The sequence below is a fragment of the Sceloporus occidentalis genome, unplaced genomic scaffold, assembly GCF_023333645.1.
Source record: "Sceloporus occidentalis isolate IW3139 unplaced genomic scaffold, rSceOcc1.0.p SCAF_166, whole genome shotgun sequence".
Classification (NCBI taxonomy): Eukaryota; Metazoa; Chordata; class Lepidosauria; order Squamata; family Phrynosomatidae; genus Sceloporus; species Sceloporus occidentalis.
Window position 1 is genome coordinate 1,032,087 of NW_028317146.1, and position 22,613 is coordinate 1,054,699.

The 22,613-nt window shown below is 38.0% G+C and overlaps 2 protein-coding genes across 2 annotated transcripts in view; one reads left to right on the forward strand and one right to left on the reverse strand.

Moving 5' to 3' along the window:
- LOC149279423 (retinal-specific phospholipid-transporting ATPase ABCA4-like) overlaps positions 1–3,101 on the forward strand; it is a 77,026-nt gene extending 73,925 nt beyond the window's left edge. The window contains exons 47-51 of the mRNA XM_089501203.1: positions 83–217; positions 923–1,026; positions 1,646–1,738; positions 2,392–2,641; positions 2,988–3,101. Coding sequence (XP_089357329.1) covers positions 83–217; positions 923–1,026; positions 1,646–1,738; positions 2,392–2,641; positions 2,988–3,101 — 696 coding nt within the window. The remainder of the gene's footprint in view (positions 1–82; positions 218–922; positions 1,027–1,645; positions 1,739–2,391; positions 2,642–2,987) is intronic.
- Positions 3,102–6,237: 3,136 nt separating this feature from the next.
- LOC149279424 (very-long-chain enoyl-CoA reductase-like) lies at positions 6,238–20,892 on the reverse strand. The gene is made up of 13 exons (XM_089501185.1): positions 20,866–20,892; positions 13,389–13,439; positions 12,625–12,676; positions 11,354–11,398; positions 10,849–10,952; positions 10,110–10,225; positions 9,907–10,012; positions 8,747–8,819; positions 8,600–8,643; positions 8,256–8,313; positions 7,086–7,174; positions 6,460–6,505; positions 6,238–6,365 (listed from the first exon to the last, which is right to left on the reverse strand). The coding sequence occupies exons 1-13, from the start codon at positions 20,890–20,892 to the stop codon at positions 6,238–6,240; spliced, it is 939 nt and encodes a 312-aa protein (XP_089357311.1).
- Between the last annotated feature and the right edge of the window lie 1,721 nt (positions 20,893–22,613).

The window sequence follows — 22,613 nt, forward strand, 5'->3', positions numbered from 1 at the left end:
CTTCCTACATCTATGTTCAACAACTAACCTTTTGTCATCAACATAGCCCACATATTCATTTTCTTGGCAATTCTTTCTTCAGGTTGCAGCATGGGGGATTGAGAAACTGGGTCTTAGCAAATATGCAGATCAGCCTGTTGGCACTTACAGCGGTGGAAACAAACGCAAGCTCTCTACTGCAATCGCTCTCATCGGATGTCCTCCAGTAGTGCTGCTGGTAACTCAAGTGCTTAATCAAATTAAAGCACATTACCCGCCTGACAATACATTACCCGCCTGACAATACATAACCCGTCTGTCAATACATAACCCGCCTGACAATACATAACCCGTCTGACAATACATAACCCGCCTGACAATACATAACCCGCCTGACAGTACATTACCCGCCTGACAGTACATTACCCGCCTGACAATACATAACCCGTCTGACAATACATTACCCGCCTGACAATACATAACCCGCCTGACAATACATAACCTGTCTGACAATACATAACCCGCTTGACTGGTACCATAATATCCAATATTTGTTTGGAGATTGTGGTTGTACTGGACCTTGTTCTATATATATATATATATGTATATGTATGTGTATGTATATATATATATATGGTCTAGATTGTATTATATATACCTACATCCATATTTGCTCATGCGCCTCTCACTTTTACTTTTGTTTTTAAAAACATTGGTACCAGTTTTAATGATGTTTTTACTATTGGTAGAAACGAAATAGTGCACCGTGCACCATACCAATATTAAAAATCTGAATGTATAATACCTAGAGAAACTTAATGTAAACTAACGCAAGTTAAGCACCGTGTTACTCTTTCTTAGATTAGAATTTTTACAATAAAAAAAGTTTGATAAATAGCAAACTATATTTACCGGCATGTAACACTTTATTGCCTACGTACAGGATGAACCCACTACAGGCATGGATCCTCAATCGCGCCGCTTCCTGTGGAATTCTATTGTCACCATAATAAAAGAAGGCAGAGCTGTGGTTTTGACATCTCATAGGTATCGTTAAAAAATATATCCGCTGTGTAATGTAATGATAGCTGGAAAGTTAAGGGAAATATTAGATCTGTCCTGTCCACATGGGAAGTGGGAAAGTTGAAAGCACAACTCTCCTGAAAACTCTCCCTATGATTATAGTGATCCATAAAAGGGAAAAAATATTCCCCAAATCATTGTGTCTGTTTTAGTGCATGGTAAATAATCCTGTCTCTTTTACAGTTACTGGTTGGTACCAAACACTACAGAGTAAAGATAACCAATAGAAGCACAATTAGTGGAATGCATCTTAATCTAGATATCCTTTGTTGACACATCAAGTAAAATAACAAATAATATGCCCCCTCTGCCCAGTTTCTTTAGATGTGAGTAACCTCAGATGTGCCCAGACCCCCAGATCTGCCCCATAAACAGTTTATTATATTTATCATATGGAATAATATGATGAGGCTGTTATCATGGACGGTATATTAAACAGTGTGGTATATTGTTATGGTATAGTAATATTTTTGTGTATTTATGCTTCTATGGCAGTGGTTTCCATAAGAAGAACATTGGCGTCTTTTCAGTATAAAATCAAGCGCACAATGTTTTTTGCAGCATACAATCTGTTTCTTTTCAGCATGGAAGAATGTGAAGCTCTCTGCACTCGTCTTGCCATAATGGTCAAGGGATCCTTTAAATGCCTTGGCACCATTCAACATCTAAAATTTAAGTAAGTTTTTGGGGGCTCTCTACAAATGAATGCAGGAAGGCAGAGCATGTATGAAAGAGTTTATATATGTTTAACTGTATTGGTTTGTGTAAGGAAGTGTTTACAATATCAGCTTGGAAGGAACTGCCAGATGAGCAAGCTTCCAATATGCATGAAATACACCCTTGTTGAGTTAAAAAATTGTATCCAGTATTCCAAGCAATTTACGTGGGAGACAGGTAAGCATTAAAGCACAAAGAAGTGGCAAATCTCTACCATACCCTGTTCATAAGTCTATCCTGCTTTGGCGTTTACTAATTTCTGGACTAATAACACAGTTCTTTATTTTCTCCTGCTTCCTATGGCTGAATTAAATAGTGAATGTGTGTGGTGTGGTATCATAGTAAAGCAGTGGTACTAAGGCACAGAGGATGCAGATTTGCCTTTATCTTTGTGATTTATGGTCCATTCAGCCCCTGTAACTCCTGCATCTATGCTGTATTCTACCGTTTAGACACTCTGGTAACATAACTAGCGCACCTATAGAACAGGGACTTTCATGTTTCACTATGAAATGCTTTGGTTCATTTCCATGTCTGTCCACTACTATGTACAGTGCAGTAAAGCAGAAAGTTGTCTTTTTCAACTAAACAACTCAATGTGTTTTATTGCAGGTTTGGAGATGGTTATATTGTCACTATGAAAATCAGACCTCACAAGCCTGGAGCAGCCCCAGATCCGGGACCAGCAGAGAAGTTCATACAGACCAATTTTGCAGGCAGCTTACAGAGAGAGAAACACTACAACATGTTACAGTACCAGATCTCATCTTCTTCTCTGGCCAGGATATTTCAGCTCCTCATATCCAACAAAGACAACCTCAACATTGAGGAGTATTCTGTCTCACAGACCACCTTAGACCAAGTAGGTCAAAGTCAGCATTAATTCAGTGAAGGAGTGGAGCAATCACAGAATTGTCACCTTTTCATCTTCTTGGTCACCAATGCTAAGTTCCACTTTATTATGGAAGCTCCATAAACGGAGAGCTATTAGTTGTCTTTTGTTTAACACATAACTAACAAATGCAATAGTTGCTTTTAGTATCTTATAGTAGAAATGATTGTGTTTTATTCATGAGGAAAACCGTATTTTATTAGTAATGCTTCCTCAAATGGTAATTGCCTTCACGCCCCACACATTTTTATTGTATGGAATATCCATGGTATCAAATACCTGCTAAACATTGGTATTAATGCATTCTTATTTGCAGGTGTTTGTGAACTTTGCTAAACAACAAACAGAAGATGAGGACATCCGTTTACATCCCCGAGCTGCTGGAGCCACTCGAGAAGTGAAGGTTGCACCTGCACCGCCGCAAAAATAAAAGGGTGGAATGCCAGACACTCTCTATATTACATGGTGATAGACTTTTAAGGTCAACGGGACTTTTATAAGTTTCTTAGTGAGTGCCTGGTTCAAATCGGCATACTTTCTTGGGTAACTTCAATATAGGCTGGAGCTCACGCAAAACATGTTCCTTTTTTAATGCCAACTGAATACTGTACAGATCAAGGAAACAATGGTTTTATCCAGCTGGTTCTTGTGTCTGCTCTTGTGATAACACTAACTGCCAAGTTAAAGATAGATCAAAGATGTCACTGGAGGTACATTCTACTAGTGGCTTAGTCACAATATGCACCATTTATGAGACTTTAATTACGTCAGAATAGTAGTAGACAAGAATATGTCACCTCACATAATTAATAAAGTGAGCAAATCAGGAAACCAGTATTAATTACACTCCTGGTGTAAGACTGCAAAATATATGAGGTGTAATAAAGGCTCTAGGTGTAATAAAGGGCCCCATTTTCCAGTTTTAAGCTGAAAATATTTATCAGGGCCCCATCTTTAACACTAGTAAAACAAAAAATAATTATGCTGAAACTAAGGAACACAGTATTCACAATCACAGATTTGTTTTAAGATAATTACATTTACATTGTAGTGATTTTATTTATGAGGAATTTGTACCCCACTTGTATAAGTCCTGTCCCTTCATCCTCTAGGGGGCTTTGTAGGCCAAGGGGGTCCTAAGCGGATGATTAATCTCTATGGTAGCGCCAGACTTTCAATAAAGACAAAGAAAATAGTGATATAACCTTGTGGCATCATATGCAAATAATTACTCTTCATTATAGAACTTAAATTGCATATGGTGCCATTTGGGATGTCATTGCCGGAGGTCCTAGACAATAATATACAGATAGTTTTGTTGCTCTGTGTTCGCACTATACAAAGTGCTACATTAACATACTTTGTTTCAGCATAAACTAATGCAACTATATTTGCTGATACTAATGCACTGCCTGACTGAGAGCCAGTAGGATTATGAACTGTACTGACTAATGTCAAATATGTTCATACTTACTTAATGAACCTTTTATGGATGTATGGATCGATTATTTTACCCCAGTGCTGGATATCAAAGATGTAAAATCATATGAACCCACAGCTAACCTGCATTTCATCATATAGTTTTATTAATAAAAATATTGTATCAGTACCCTGCATCCTCCTGCTTCTGTCTACAGGCCCATGAGCCATATACTTGTTTTTATCCACATGCACTATTCAAATGCTCCCATATTAATGAGTTGAGATTTGTGTTGAATCTGCATTAACAGGTTAAGTCATACCATTGGGGCGAGCTGCAGGTTGAAAATGCTTTCTTCCATAAATCTGTAGTCTAAGAGTAATACAAAGACTAGAGTGGAATTTATTTTTTGGTGGGCACTATTTAAAATTAGAAGAAATTTCAGCGTCAGGAAAGTTCTACTTTGTTCATCGAGGTAACAATCCATGGACTTTGTAGAAAAAAAATGACCCAACAACCTTTTGAATTGCCAATAATGTATTAAGAAACAGGTGGGGCAAATTCTTTGCAAACATCAACCAAATCTTCCCAAGGCCTCACTTAAAAATGGTGCAAAGTCAAAACTAAATAACACAGAAAATAAATTCTAAAATATTAAAGTTTATCTTATTGTGGTAAGAAGTGAAAAACACAGTTTTGTATAAATTTATTTGCACTGAAAAATACATATTATTTAGGTTCAAGGAAAAACCCTTTTTTATCCAATATGAGTATATAAAAAACAAAAATCCACACAAGCAAAATAACAAAGGCGGGCATGTTAGCATAACATTTGTTTTTAAAGTTTTAGTGCTAACAATTACAACAGTGGAAGATCCATTTTTGTTTTAACATAAGAAATAAAAATACAGCACTAAGAACAGCCTTTATAAAACAGTTACATACCAGCGTTCAATAATTCTGCATTTTTCATGCTCCAGAGCAGATAAAATGTACAATATTTTTATGTATTATGATGAAAATTCTAATTTTGGTCATAGCTTTTATAGCTACTATCACACCTCTAAAAATATATTTTAAAGCTTTTTTTGTAGTAGCTTTGCATCTAATTGAAGGTTTTGTTCTGTTCAATGGATATAATTCAAGCTCTCATGGACATTATTCCATGAGAGGGGTAAAACTGCATCTTATACTGATAAATATAACCTTTAAAAATGACATCTGATACAACCCGGTTATTTGTCTGCTGAACATAATTTAGAATATGTCTCAGAATGCCACTTTGTATGGTATGAAACTCCCATTACCAAAATTAGATGAAAAGGCATAAAATAAATGCCCAACTTAATCACCCTGTCCTCTCATGTTATAATATAAAATTCACTACATGTTGGCAGCTCCGTGAAGATGACTTGATGGTTTAATTAAACTATATCACTCAAGTAAAGGAAGTGGGCTATAGGTCTATAGGTGTATCAGAGTTCCTGTTACAATATACATAAACCCCCCCTAGAAAATAACTTGATTTTATATTCAGCAACCGCTTCTGCCATATTTCCCAGACAAAAGCAGAAAACTTAAAACGTTACAAAAGGTATATCATCTAAGAGAAGATGGGACAGATAACATGCCCAGAATGTCTGCAGCGTTATATATCAGAATTATTTTAAAACAGTTCATTGCAAAATATTCTGTTCCGCATTTGATGTGCGATTGAAGGAGTAGTGTGACCACCACAAAGTTATCAGCGGATGTGTCACATCACTTTTGCACACATGTTGTTGTTGGATGAAAATTTTAACTGACCCAGGCAATAATATATGCTCTCCTGACTTAAACTGAGATTTACGATTTAAAAATAGACTTTCCACTGTTATAAATGTAGACGTTTCAATGTCCGTTTAAAAAACAATATTATAGACGGAAAAATTAAGGGTGATGCAGACCAAACTCACCAGGTAAGGTGGTTATTAGCCTTGTTTTAGGGGCACTACAAATACCAAAGTAATTTAATTTTATTTAATAAAGGAGGTAGGGATTTTTTTCACAAAGTAATAAGAGACATTTTCTTTTTCTTCAGGAAAAAATCAATCTAAATAATTTCAAAATGCTTCTTTTACGGCCCTGTAACTGTTGGGCACTAATTTCACAGAAGAAGCGGGATGATTGCCATTCGGAATTTTGGATAATCCTTGAAATCCTTTACGTATCTGTGATGTTTATCCTTTGCCCAAATAGTCATCTGAATAAAACTAATTAAGGTATACACCCCAACTGCAAGAAACAAAAACATAAACACAGATGTAAGGAGGCATTAGGACACATGAGACCTAACAAGGAATCGTTACTTTACTGGTAAGATTCTTACCTGGTACACATTGGGTCATTACTGTGAAACTGATCCAACATCCAACCTAAAATGCAATATACCATCTATTATGATCAGCTTCATAGTGTAAGTATTCGTTCCATCTCAAACTAACCCTTGCTTTATGGTGCATGTTGGCTTTAGACCCTGTAGGTATAACTAAAGCTAACAAAATTAAGCGACACTAAGGAGATCTAGACCATAGTATTCAACAATGCACTCATGACACGTTTCTGGAAAGTTAAGTATATAAAAAATATATATAAAGCACAGAGGAATGTTAAGCATGTGCCCCAAATCACCAAGAGATGAATGTAAGGAAGGATGAAATATAATTATTAATGCTTTTGGTCAAGTTTATTATTACGTAAAATTGTATGAAATTAAATGCCCAATGTCTGAAAATATGTACTTTTTTATTCTCCCATTGACTAATGCAGCATCCAAATCATTCTGCTGCTAAATCATATTTCCCATAAAGAAATTTTAGAAAAGGTTTACCTATCCCTACAGCCAACAAGATATCTGTAAACCCACCATGTCCCATCTGATTGATTTTGTTAGGAATTCTTGATTAAATGCATACTAAGGTCATTCCACAATGCTAGATAGGATGAATGGTATACCTCATAGGTATAGTTGGGGCACGAAACAAAGATAAAAAGCCAGGTAAAGGGATTTCTTGTTGGGAAAGGGAATCTCCGTGTCTTCGAACCTGAGTGATAAAGGGAAAATGTGAACTTTCAATTCTTGTGTGATCCTCAGAATGAAGCGGTTCATTATCTGCAGGTATTGCAAGTCATCATCATCAAAATGGTGTGATGGAATAATTTTAACTAGGCTTATATTCCTAGGACGTCTCTATTAAGTAAACAAATGCACTGTAGTGGGAAGAAAATGTGAGTTTGCAGAAGTTCAACAAAAGTCCAACTCCCATACTCATTATAGACATTAGCACCCAGAAGCCTACACTCGACTGCAGGAGTTGTCGAGACTACAAAATGGGCCTCCCTTTGTCATCTAGGGCTCCACGTGAACTCCATCTTTCCTTCTCTGAGGAGTCATTATTATTTTTTTAATAAGATCATTTTTATTATGAAGTTTTGCAAGTTACGGGTAAGGGCATAAAAGTTTTCATTCAACTTAAATGTCCTTGTCTGCAACTCGCAAAATGTTAAGTGGCGTGCACTCACATCTATTCTCAAGCAGCTATTACCCAATACACAAGTTGCTTTGTGAATGTTGGTACACAAGGTCAATCGAGTCGGGTCAGGCAAGCTAACCCTTAACTCGACTAGCCACTCAACTTCTTAGAGAATAATTGAGTTTACTACATGCTAAGCTATGCCAGGCTCGTATTCACTTAAGGAAATGGACTTCCAATTTAATATTATAGTTAAAATATACTATTATTTATACTCTACTGGACTGGACTGGAGCTATATAAACAAGTCTTTACATCTAGAAATACAGTAGTGTTTAATGTGCAGTTCCACCTCCTCTTGTAACACTTTCAGAACTAAATGCAGCATTAGAAACATCTTTACATGTAGTGCTTAATATCCAAAACTTTATCAGAAATATTTCTTTATTCATTTAATAGAATTTTGTCTCATTTATATCCTCTGCTGGTAAAACCTCTGAAACAAAAGCAAGAATTTATAGGTTGTGGTCGGCTTGTTAAAAAAATAACTAGTACGATATCAATGCATCACACAGGTCAGGTTCCGTGCTATGGTTAAATGTGAAATCAAAAGGTTTTCTCTTAATGTGGACAGCAAATGAAAATTGTGTACCATCTGGTCTCAAATTATTGAGCGCAACATGGATGGAGAAGTTACCAGTTTCACACATCTGTAACAAGAGAAAAAAGAAACAAGAAAAGAAGAATGTTAACGGGGAAAGAATAAGAGTGGAAAGCTCAAAAGGTTTACTTTTATACTGAAAATATGCATTTTAGTTACCTACAATTTATCAACCACAATATACAATAGCCCTATATTTTGCAGACAGAAATGATTCTTGCAAACCTAAACCTTTACAAAACAATCAACATATTTCATATATCAAAACTTAAAAAAATAGATGTGTAACAATTTAATCTGATAAATCCACATTTATACTCACTCATGTCACGTACCAAAAACATGATCATGGACAAGCCAACCTGCTTCTTTCCAAAAGCTGTAGTTAAAAGGGAACAAAAAAAAAATATGAGGACATATGCACAAAGTTACAGTATGGGAAATGCAGAAAACAACTGAAAACATGTGTTGGTCAGACTTACAAGGTGGTGTATACAAGGGGTGATTGATGTAATATGCAAGCCAGGCTGCAAATCCCCAATAATAGACACAGTTCTAAAATAAAAAGGTACAAAAGTAACATCTATTTCTATAACTTTAGACTAGAGATCCTTCTTAACGTGCATTATTGGAGCACAAACTGGAGATGAAAACTTCTCATGAATTTGTTAAGCATTTTTTTATTAAAGTTCTCGATACTACATGAGAGAGGGAAACTTATATTTATGAGTTAGAATTATATAACCCTTAATTCACCTTTGCCTCTATTTAACAGAATACAATGAAAAGGTATGTTTTTATAAGGTATACCAAATAATCAGCAACATTCTGATGAATGTGTTATAAAGGTTATAATATTGTTCTTTTATATCTCCAGTATTGTTCATCTGCGTACAGATTTGCTTCTCATCTTCATTCAAATACTGTATGTGAAGTAAGTGTGGCAAAGTTCTACGTTGAAGTATCTGCATATCTGCGAGGTCTATGTTTTGGTTTTTTTTTTTTCGAGGATATGCACTTGAACAGCACTCAAAGTTTCTGCCATGGAGCAAGGACTAGTGTCGCTCTCACAAAAGGTTGCATAAAATATGAAAACAGATGTTTTCTGAGTTGAATTATAAATTCCCAAGCACTAAGAAAAACTATTCTACGGCCCAGCATTAAAACACTTGGAGTGGAGGAGCCCAGAGGTCAAGAGGCTTCTGATTTCTTAGACTATTTACATGCTGTTACAATACTGTTTCTTTACATTAGAAGTTGACATATATGCTGACACCCAACTTCAAGGCTTTCTAACTAAGGTGGAAGTAAATTAATCAACATTCAGGATCACTGAACAGAAATACAAGTATTATGTTTAAAGCCTAACATATCTCATACCTCAATGACTAGACCATGAAACATCTTGAGGACAGAGAGGCACAGACTGCCCATGAGGCAAACACCTGGTGGACAAGTCCCTGATGGATCGAATACCCACATACATTCATGGCCACACATGTATGTTATTTTAGCGGCCGTGGGCTTAAAACTTTCAGGGCTTAACCTCTAGTCCGGCTCTGATAGATCTATTTTACTGCTTTGTAATGGATAAGGTTTTTTTCTAAAATGGGTATTCTCATGAAGTGGTATGGTACATTACCTTAATTATGCTTCTTAGTGGCATGGTCCCATAGGAAAAACGATGAACAAATATTGTCTCAATGAGCTTTTTGATATAGTGGAAAGAATGGCAGCAGCATGCCAAACTATGGGGAGAAAAGAACAAAAAATCTTTTAAAAAACTTTACTAAACCATATATTTTCTACAGGAGTTAGTCGAGTAGGATTATATATAAAACTTACTGAACTACTGAATGTGGACTTGATGTGAAGGCTTTGGCCAATCCATAGAAAAAGGGCATGCGGAAGTAAAAAAGAAAGTATACAAAAAGTGGACCTGTGTATTCTGTAAGAAATATCTGAAAAAAAGAATGTTACATTAAAGATTGTTGCTAATTAAAACATTTAAATTACTAAAGACTAGTCGTTTTTAAGGCACCAACAACTAATTAAAAGGAAAAAAACTGATAGTATTGACCATTGGTCAAATATGGTTCAAACCCATTAACGCCTGCTTCATTAAAGATTATGTGATTTCTGGACAAAATCCAGATAACCGCGCAGCACCACAAGCTATTCACAAAAATGTAATGCAACAAAGATAATGGGTTCTTTGTTTAGAGTACCATGTACAGGGTATAGCCAGCAGTCTGTTTTCCAGATGCTGTGGTTAGTATCATTTGTAGGTTTCTTAGCCAGCTCGAGGGAATTCTAGTTTACAACAGCTAAAGAATGACCTGTAGGATCTCAGAACTTCTTTTTCACTTACACTATGTATCAATGTATAAAGAGATGCTGTATTACCACCAATCGAATATAGTCACCCGAATCTTCCCAAAAAAGGAGAATTTGGGAATGTTGGTTCCATTCCGTGAAACGTAGTAAAATGATCTAATTCTTTAGAACTTGCAACGCACCCTTTCATAATTCTCAAAATGTTGAATTTAGTTAATAAAAAAAATATTCATCGGGAATCAGTTACCATAGTCCATCCAACATGAGGGCCAAGATCTTTAAAATATAAGGCTGCAGTGGTGCCAACCGGAAGTTCTTGTAACATTTCTTCGTCCTTTAAAGATCTACCCTCTACAAGAAAACATAAAATTAATATATTATTGAACCCTAAAACTGAGAAGTTTCCAGAGATTCATACCAACATCCTGTACAGAACGCTCAGACTGTATGATCAACAAGGAGTGCACTATAGCCTTGGTCTGTACTATTGCTATACTATGTTTGCATCCCACTTCCAAACAGAATCGTTATACAACTAAATAACTCCATGGTAGAAAAGAAAAGTATGTAATAATTGTGTATAATGTGTTGGGAGAACCTAGAATGGTAGAATGAATGTAAATGGTGCGTCCTCGTGGCTTGTGCTCATACTGCTTTGCCAGTTTTACAGTATTGATAAGGATACCTACTGCATGTCTTGTAATTAAGGTTTTAATTATACTTTATAATTGATGTTAAAATTGCATACATACTAGGGTCCAGCCGTATTGATTGTCTTGCTGGATACCACTGAGGATCTAAAGAAAACATAATAAAGTATTTAGCGAAATTTCTGAAATGTGAAAGTGGACAAAGGCCAACATTATACCCCTTCTCCTGTTTTAAGAAAGGATGAAAACATTGGAGGGTTGCAGGTGGTTCTGTAGTTAAAAACATTTTAATAACATTTTAACTAAAAAAAGATTACGTTCTCAAGAAGATCATCGTCATGCATGGAGCAAATGCTGTAGAACAAAACCAAAACTAGCAATACCTGCACCCAGAAAACACATATAGTTTGTGTAACTGCATCTCAACTGGACATATATTTTTTATAAGGTAAACATTTAGTAAGAATGATTAAATTAAATTAATTATTAGACATGTGCAAATGAGCCAAAAATGATTCGGACTAATTTTTCGGTTTGTTTTTGGCCCATTTGCACATTTTGTTCCCTGCCCATTGGGTTCGGCCAAAAATTTGAGGGGGCATTTTTAATTTGGGAATTAAGTTGTCCACATTCACTCTCATTCACTCTCACTTACACTCTCATTCAAGTGCAAGTGTGCAAGAGAGTGAGACAATGTGAGTGAATGTGAACCTACGGATTTCAGGTGAAAATTCTGAGCTTTTTGCTTTATTTTCATCAGATTCGTGGGGGGCCCTGGCCTCATAGGAATTGCCAAATTTACCAAAATTCGGTAAATTTGCAATTCATATGAATTCGAATACATAAGTCTCTTAATTACTAACATACCATCTCTTTAAAAAGATGCTAAATCTCTTGTCCAAGTGTACACTATTACACAATCATCTACCTGACATTCATGGAACAGCTAGCCACAACTGCTATAAATTTGGATCAGTGATTACATATAATGATATACGCTTCAGCTACAGCCAAAATAATGTGGAAATGCCACTTACAAAAAAATTTTTGATAGATTTTTTTTTTGTCTGCTTTACACTGATATTGTGCCCATGAATATATTGTAATGCAGAACCTCACGTAAGCATCCATACAAGGACCAACAGAAATAGTATTGTCGGATCACCTACAGTTGATAGTCCACCAATGTTGACGTTCCAGGCAAGACACTGGGATTGAGTCAACAAAACCTGGCTAAAACTGAGTCACAATATATACATGTTCCTCACAAAAATAGACATGATAATCTGGCACAGGAGAGTTTTCAGGAGAAGTAATTAATATAACAAATATTTGTCATTAATTACAATAGACACAAAAAAAGCAATACTTACAACATTTATGAAACATCAACTTTATATCATTAATCGTTACATGGGGTTCTACCTAAATGAGAAAATAAATGATTAATCATTGAAAACAAGAAAAATACAGAATTTAGAATATCAGTGAGGCAAAGCAAAGGCCTATTATTAACACTTTTTATTTAAAGTTTTCAACATATCACCAACACACAATACTGAACGTGCATTCTAAAATGAGAATCTTCTGTTTGTGTACCCAGCAACAAAATGTGAACAAGTGAAGGGAAATATTAATTTGGAAAAGAGTCAAAACTTATTCCAAACACCATTAAACACAAAGGCAATTACCGTAATTGAAATAGAACCACCTACTGGAATTTCGGCTCCACTAATCCAATCCACATAAAAAAACACAAACAGCTTTTTCTTTCATTTGTTTAAATATATTTATCTCACAGACATGGGGATAGCTTGTGTGTTCTCCGGTGCAAGCTGTCCCTTTGCAAACTTCCAGCATTTCAGGATTCCAAGTTGGGGGACATGGACGGACACAGGAGGGCGTGGGTACCCTGGGAAGGGGCATGCCAACCATACCCAAAGAGCCACAAACTCATGCAGAAAGGTACATTCATGGAGGTGGAGGCCCCTGAGCATAGCTACCATGAGGACCTAGGATGTTGCACATGACCCTTTGCATGGCGCTGATGATGAGCATCACCAAGCCAGCTCTTTCAATATATAAATATAACATTATCACTGTGTATTCAAGTGTTCCATTGATAATCTCCACCTACCTTGTCCAGAAAACACAACTGTTTCTTTGTTTTATAGTCTCGAATTTCCACCTGAAATAAAAATTATAATCACATTATCACATTATGAAATAGATTTCATACTCACACTAACACCGTGCAAGCCAATGAGTCATAAACCCAATACAGAGCCTAACAAGGCATATCACGAGGATCTGTAGCACAGCATAGGTGGTTTGCAGTAAATCACTAAATTGTGATTTTCCTACTAGTAATACATAAACACACAACACACATATGCTACAGAAGGGGTAAAAACATTAGTTTTTGCTACAGTTATGTGTTTTTTTTTATTATTTTACTTGGGGGGTTGGGGTAAGATAACAGCTAACTCTGTATAAGCCAGAGTTATCCATTTTCTAAGAACATTGGCATAGTATTGCAGAGAATGGTTGCCAAGTTAAAGTACATTCCCATTTTTCAGATATTAAACGCTGTGGCAAATAACCAGCGCCCGTGTAAATGTTGTGTGAGTTTGTTCTCATGGAAATGCTACATTATATATCAAGAAAATGGATTAGCAAGTAAATGAATTCCACTACGAAAATTAATCCACCAACATGGACCTGAAAAGGAAAGAAAATATCCTGGCCTGCGTGTCTTACTTCCGAACTGGCAAAGAAATATGAAATCTTATACTGTCAGCAGTTTTCTTTCCATATTCTGCATTACAATATGATCTGATTGCAGTAATACAATAATTGTTACAGGGTACTGCCAGGAGGTACTCCTGTCTGCACAGAAGTGTTATCATTGGACATAAGGCGAGGGCATCTTTCCTAGAGTGTAGATGAACATAAGATTCCTTTAGAACCTACTTCACTGAGCGGTTTTCTACTTAGAACAGCATGTACTGTAATTCAATGCTGTCCAACTTCAATGATTTGGACGGCTGGATTTTCTTGGTCCAACAAGCTGTGGTGCTCGACCTACAAATGATAGCAGGAACACTCATTCACACTCACACACCCACACTAGCACACTGTCAGGGTTTTCACCCTTCCCCCGCTCGTCTTGTTTCTCACACTCAGCCACATCTCAGCTGTGAAATTAGCTCCTTATTATTTCCTAGGTTTCCTGCTAATTAGCCAGGATCAGAAAATCAATCATGTGGTTCTGGCCATACAGACCCTTTTGAACCGCACGGCGCACCTGGAACCTCCCCCAGTGGCCATTGCAACTTCTGCTCTGGTACTCACAGAAGTACCCGCTGCATCTGAACCGTTAGCCACCCAGGGCCTCACTGGGTCTGCCCCGCTTCCCCAGCGCTATGGGGGCAACCCAAACCAGTGTCATGGTTTCCTGAACCAGGTTGGCATATTTGAGGAAGTGGTTCCTCGAGTCTTCCTGAACGACAGAAGTAAGGTCGGTTTCATAATTCCGCTGGTGTCGGACAAAGCCTCAGCCTGGGCCAACCCATTGTGGGAGACCGGTAAACTTATCGTCCACAGCTTTTCAGAGTTTTTTACCTCCTTCAAACAAATATTTGGCCTCCTCTGCTGCTAAACTGCTGATGTCTATCCGATAGGGTACTAGATCTGTGGCTGAGTACTATATTGAGCTCTGCAGCGAGGGGGATGGAATAATGAGTCACTTGTGGCCTCCTTTTTTCATGGTTTGGCGGGTAAATCCGGTTGCTTACCCACTTCACCTCCCTCCTAATATGCGTATTTCCAACATGTTCCACGTCTCCCTATTGAAGCCTCTGGTGTGCAACCGTTTCACCACGGTTCCTCCTCGTCCTGTTACAGTTGACAACCATGAGGAATACAAGAGCCGCAGCATCCTAGATTCTCGTTTGTTTAGGGGTCGACTCCGGTACCTTTTCCACTGGAAGGGTTATTGCCCTGAGGTGCGTTCCTGGGTTCCCTGCACTGATGTGCACATCTCTGATCTCCGCAAGGGATTCCACTCTAAGTACCCTCTTAAACCTGGTCCTCTCCCATGGGGGAGGGATCGTTAAGGGAGGTACTGTCAGGGTTTTCACCCTTCCCCCGCTCCTCTTTCTTCTCACACTTCTTGCTCCTTATTACTTCCTTTGTTTTCCTTGGTCATACATAGAAACATCCTGTCTAAAGTATAGAAAGTGCATGCTGCAGGGCTATATTAGAATCACGGCTTGAACCATTTTCTATAAACGTGTATGGTTAAAATGAGCCATATGGTCACCGGATCTAACCCTTGTTAATGATACACGCTGTCCCCTTATAAGTATAAAAAACTATTTTTGGAATTATAGACCCCAAATCTGTAAATGTCTGTGAAGCCGATTCAGAGGCACCAGTTGTTTGAGCAAATCCACGGAATTTAGTGATAGTCCACTGGGATTTGGGGGTTTTGTGAATCTGATGCCAAAGGCAAATATTTAACCTTTACTGCAACACACCAACAACTAATCATTTCAAATTGCACGTGGAGCAGCTGAGTCACCAAGATATAAAAATCACACTGAGGGTTCAATGGCTTATCGTGGATTTCAACGTACATTTTTCCATCTGAGCCCATTATATTCTTGTATATCCTCGCACACATCAAACACTAGAATGTAGATTAAAGGGTGTGTCTAAATTAAGTTACAACAGATGTTGTTTTGTCCTTAGTAGCTGGGGATATACTACCTAGATATGCACACATGATGCTGTACTAGTTCTCGATTTACTATGTTTAGAAAAGTTATCATGATTGGTGGGGACGGCTGGAAAAGTCACATATTTTTATATGAGAGTTGGACCAAAATTCAAAACTACATAAAGCCTGCAGACCAAACATTTCATCTACAGTGTACACCGTCACCCAACAATTCCAATGGCCGCACTTTACCTGAAGATTCCATGTGGAAGCCATGATGGACCTCCACTTATTGTACACCTGCCTGGCCAGTCAAGGAGATCAGAAGACCTCCTCATCTGGCCCATTATCCATGAAAAGGCAGGGCAAGGGGCAGCTACAGGGCACTGTACCTAATAAGATCCCCTCTCAATACCCTTCTCCTGCATGAAGGGATGAGTTGACTCTGCCTATTGCGTAGATAATGCAGTGGAGTTTTCTTGCATATATGTATGTTTCAGGGCCAGTGTTGTATTTCCTGCAAAAGAAACCTTCTGAGGTTCACCAGTATAACACACAATAGTGGAGTTGACAAGTCGATATGTTTCAACTCGCCTGCAAACCCCCAGTAAAGGGAGAAAAAACCTAAGATGTAATTAACAGAATTGTTTTCAAAGCTACTAAAGGCAAAAGTTATGGTCTTATTATAGAATCCCTTTGAGCATTAAATAGGGGTTATCATACCACATAGGTGGCATCACTAGATAATAAAACTCACCATTATTACAAATGGCCTATAAACAATAATTACATTTCGTGGAAGATTAGCAATGGTTTCAACTAAAATCTGTGAATTGTACATTTTTGCTTCCAAAGCCAAAACACAGGCCCACTTCAACAGCTAATTAGATGATTATAAAACATCCAAAAATTGCATTTTTGCCATTTTCTCACAAGATAACCATTCCATCATGTCCTTATATATTGACCCCAAATTCTTATCACACAGTAAAAACTTATTTCATAGACCTAACAAGACACTATTTATAAGAATCCCTCCATTTTTCCTAAAGCCACCTTTTTCATTCTGTTTATCTGAAAATAAATATGCATATTCTATGGTAAGTCATAACAATTATGTGCTACGCTACATCCAACCTTTCAAACACGCAAAGAGCAACATTATAATCAGACACACACAGTTTTGTGACTTTTAGGGTTGGAGGACACAATAATACACTCACACCCAACAAATGCTCGGGGGTTCGCTCTTAGTCACCCTGATGGACACCAAACTATGGGTGGCTATGGAGACAGTGAGGATAGAAAGTCACGCAAAATATCACCACTGCCTGCAAAGTCACCCCCAGGTGACCCAGTCAGCTCCTACTGCTTCACTCCCCCCCCCCCACCACCGACTAGAGGGTCAATGCTAAAGATTTCTAGCAAAGTTTATGCAATAAAATTAGTAGATGCATAATAAAACATTTCTTGCTTAAAGCATTCTAAACCTCCCCCTACAATAGAATGAAGCTTTCATATGGCTTGGTGTAATCAGACATTCGTCAGTCCACTATTGCTTTGCAAAGCAAAGTGCCATTCAGTAGAAATGCTGAAAAATCAATGCACCACCTTGTTGAGGAATGAAGGATGGGTCTCTTAAAAAGTAGTCTAAGCAGGTTTTTTTTAAAGAACAATATATATAGGAGATGACTTATGCATCTGCATAGCCTTGCTAATTCCTGACTGCATGTTAAGTAAATAAATCCTGAAGCACAAGCAAGACCATGACCCTTAAAAGGATAGTTTAATGTTCCAGTTATCTTCACCAAAGAAGAACGCATTGTAAATTCCTTTTGAGTAATTTAAAATGCGTCCTTTAAAATGTATAACCCCCCCCCCCAAAAAAAATAGTCTTATGGAGAAGCTGCAACAGAGCTCTCCTCCACGGTAAAAGGATGACTGCTAGTGGCAGGTAAAGAATCCCAACCCCGGGGCTGGCTATTGGTAAGTAAACTATGTGGCCATGAATTTTTCCCCCATGTACAATGGGGGGTGAGGGGGGAGAGACACCATATAAATTCATAGGGACTACTTAACTATTATATGCATTAAAGTGCACATGATGGCTGGAGGGTCCATTTAAGGACTAACTTTGACACCCATGCCTAGTCTTATATGCTATTTCACATTAGACAAGACAAGCTACATCAGTGTGGCTCTGACGGCCGGAGTTGTATAGGGCTTCAAGCAATTCCACTCACTTTCAACCCCTTCAGGACCGGCGCTCTTGTACTGCGTCTTCCCTTGAAGACAGCAGTTTTATTTAAATATTTTAATTCCGCGCTCGTGATTTGCTTCAAAGCGATCACGTGCACGGAATTGAGGGGGAGTGGCTATGGATCACTGAGGACACCCAGCGGTCAGTAGCAGCCGCCCCTCACGATCCCAGCATCCATAGCTGGATCGCACATCATCGATGACGTACCTGGTACGTCCCGGTCTGTGGGTGACAACCAACCAGGAAGTACCAGGTACGTCATCAGTACGGAAGGGGTTAAACGCAAAACTATGTATTTACAGTAATTTCAAAGGACAATCATAAAACAAAAAAATCTTATGTGCATGGTATAAAATATACACCTGATTTTGGCAAATTTATTTAAGTACCATGAACAGTTCGGAATTTATGTATGTCCTAACATGGTTACAGGGCGTAACTAAAAACCACAGAAAATTGCTCCAGAGACACCCAACTTTACCAAGCAACAGGTCCCACAGTGCTACTTTTGACACCAAACAGCTTGTGAGCGCCACATTTGCCCTCAAGCAGCTTATCAGTGCCATCCTAACCACCAAACACTCTGCATGTGCCATCACTGCCCCCAAACAGCTTGTCCGTGACTTTTTTGCCCCTTGCCACATACACTTTGGAACACATACATAAAAAACACTTACACAAATTTACACATGCTAACACACATACTTACTCATACTCACTAACACACACTTCTTTTAACACACTCTACCTCACACCACTTACACATACATGTTCACACACAAACACTTACACATACACATTTATGTTCACACACAAACACACATTATGCTTGTATATTCAAACACTTTCACAGACAGATTCATGTTAACACACACACATACATACATACATACATACATACACATTCATGCTCACATACCTCCTCAAGATCACCTGTTTTAATTACTCAAAGTGTTGTGTAGGAATAGCTTTCCTACCTTATCACTGATGTTCTATGAGCCTGATAGTATGAGTCAGATGTTTGAGCTCCAATCCAATCCGATCAATAAGAGGTAGGGGTTCGACCCAACTCAAGTGTTTCCCTTCCACTTTTTGAGTCTAGCTGTCCCTCATCTAAGTCTGGAAAGTAGACTCTGGAAAGCCACTGGTGTCCTTTAGCTGCAGTTACTTCTAAAGCTGCCTCTGAAAGGAACCTTGTGTGACCCTGGTGAACAGTACCACCAGAGTTCAGATCCCTTCTTATCCTTTTCCTGAAGTTGTATGGAAGATGCCCCCAAAATATCAGCAGTAAATTCATGGACTAAACCACTCAGGAACTTGTTACTGTTGTGTAACTGAATGACACTAAGTATGCAAAGCTAATCATGGAAAAGTAGTATAGCTGAAAACATGAAATTAAGGCAGACCAATATTAACAAACGTTTGTAGATTGAAAATAATGTAGGTACAGTGGTATGGCCACTATCCTCCAGGAACATATAAGTCTGCAGCTGCTGCACACCTTTTATCAGGATTCTCTTTAAACAAGTAACAATGGGTATTATATTGCCAAACATTGTTCTTGGGGCAGATATACCATATCTTCAAGTTATAGAAAGGGGAAACAAATTAGATCAAGACGCCTGAAAAACTGTACTGACATATTTAATGCTTGGTCCCAAGGGATAGATATTCCTTACTATTACGGTACATGGAACCAAGTAAGCAAGTTATTATATGCTTCACTTATCAAAATGTGATAGGGCTTGAAAAGGTGGATATATGGTGTATTATGAAATTTTGTCAACTACTGGAAAATAAACCAAAATATTTGCTTTAACCCCATGTTACATGTTTTTAGGGGATATTTACTAACAGCACACAAGAGTCTTTAATGTAATGAAAAATGCTGCTAAATCCATCCCAGATGCCCTAATTAACAAAGAAATAAGTAAGCGTGTGAGAAAAAGTCAGCTGAACAGTGGTAAGAATATATAAAATCCACTAATACCATCTGCGCTACTTAAAAATAGCTGTGATTTTCCAAGAAATAATCTTGCCAGGTCACCCCGATCTGGACACCAGAGAATGAAGTTGGCACCATAACAAGGTTGAGCAGTAGCTTGGAGTCCTTAGTGATCAGTGGAGTCCCAGTCAGGGGATGGAAGGGGAAGTCAGGTGAACGTGTGGGTGCGTATTTACTATACCATAACATTGTTTCTAATGGGACATATAAACCCATGTAAGGTTTCATTTAGTGTTTGTATATTTATGCCCATCGCTTGTTTAGCAGATGGGTCCCATTTTTGGCATGGACTTGTCACTGGTATACTATGTAGACAGCAGTCTGATGAACACTACCAGACCCATAACTTATCTCCTGCCATCCTAATAGTCAGCCATGGGGGAAGCATATTAAGGGGTCCATCAACTGCTACCTGTGCCAACTTACCACCAGCCTGGCATTACCCTGTGAACAAGTAACTTGCCAAGATTAAGTCTTCTTCCACTGCAAACACTGCTAGAATAATTACATACTGGCTTCAATACACGCAGATATAATGCCCCAAAAGTCATTTCTTAGTAATTAGTCCTTTATAGGAATGGCTCAGTGTGATGCTTTGCAAAGAATAAATAGAAATCTGCAGTTACCTCAAAGAAACTGAGCCTGCTGCTCATGGAGCTTCTGTGGGGATGTCCTCTCCAGGAAGCCATTCACATCACGCGTGTGGGTGGATCAGAGAGCCGGCAGAGTGCAGCCTGTCCGGACGGCACAGGGATCTGCCACAGCCCAGCCTGCAGCGACTGCTGCCTCTTTCTCTGCCTGAAAGTGATGAGCATCAGCAGCTCTGCACTCATCCTCCCGAGACATATAACATAGCTTATCGCAGCAAACCAGCTACGAGGGGCAGGGCTAGGAGTCCTCTGCCAACATGGACTCCAACTCCCAGCATCTGTACACGGCTGGGGATGCTGGGAGTTGGAGTACACACACTAGGAGTGTCAAAGTTTGCTTAGGGCTCTTTGCTACAGTGAGAATGAGTTTTGCAGAATCAATTATGTTGGAGACTAACAGGGGAAGGCTGGCACTTTTTGGCCCTGGGGCCAGGAACAGCTGAGTGCCCCTCTGCAAACCCTTCACAGAAATAATAACTATATAGTTGTAGATAGTGTAGTATGTTTCATTCATGATTATTGCAGGGAACATTTGTCATCTGATACAAGAGCAGGCACAGATAGTTTATTGCCATATAAAATGGAAACGTTCCTTAAAATGGATTATAAGACGACACCCCCAAAATTTTAATATTAATTTTGGAAAAAAGAAAAAGCTTGAATATAAGACTACCCTATAGGGAAAAAGTTTTACTTGCAAATATTAAACTATTTTTTCATATTTAATAAAAATTATTATTAAGAAAAATGCATTTCTTGTTTGTTTTTTTTTTCCTTTTATTTGCCAGCCATTTTACATGCACATCTGCCCCCCAGGCTTGCCACTCTGCCCCCCAGATATGCCTTATACCCCCTATATGCCATTCCCCCCCCCCCCCCATATCCCAGCAGCCGGAGCCTGGAAGTTCCCAGGTATGCTGATAAAGAGATGCCATCTTAGTGCATACAGCCAGCTAAAGCCGAAATAACAAAATATCTCAAATGTGTCCAACAATATGATCGGATAAATGTCCCTAAGCAATCTTTGCAAGCACAACCCAGAGTTTGCACGGATGTTGATTCATAATATTTACACAAAGCACATAGAACTTTAAACAGGACAGGTCTTCTCATTCTTTAGAATCACCTGCCATCTACATCAGCTCTAAGTCTTTCACCGGCAACTCTGTGTGATATTATATTTGATAACATTTTTGTTTATTAAATGTGACAGCGAGTGATTTAACATTGCTTTAATTTTTCTGTTTAAACATGATTATTGCATAAAATATATATTTACAGACCAAGTGTCACTTTTCCTTTTTGATTTTTATTTCTCATATACCATTTTAATCAATTGAGTGTTAAGATGCTGTTCCAACTATCTGAAAGCCTTTCCTAGAAATAATATTATTTCATCATATAAGATGTTTCCTTATTTATAATTTATCAGGAAGTTTTTATTTGACATGTCACGGAAGAAACAGCAGTGATACATGTATGTTGTTGTCATGTAAACTGAAAAGGCGTCCTGATGCTATGTGATCAAACCTGCAGATGTTTTCATTATTTATTATTAGTTTTCTTATTTAGTAGAACTGATTGTACAGCGTTACGGAATATGATGGCACTATATAAAATAATAAATAATATAATTTTGTTTATTATTTTGCTTAGGATGCTTCATCACAGTTTGATTCTTTATTCACTATAAAAATATATGAAATTTTTCAGACATTATTCCG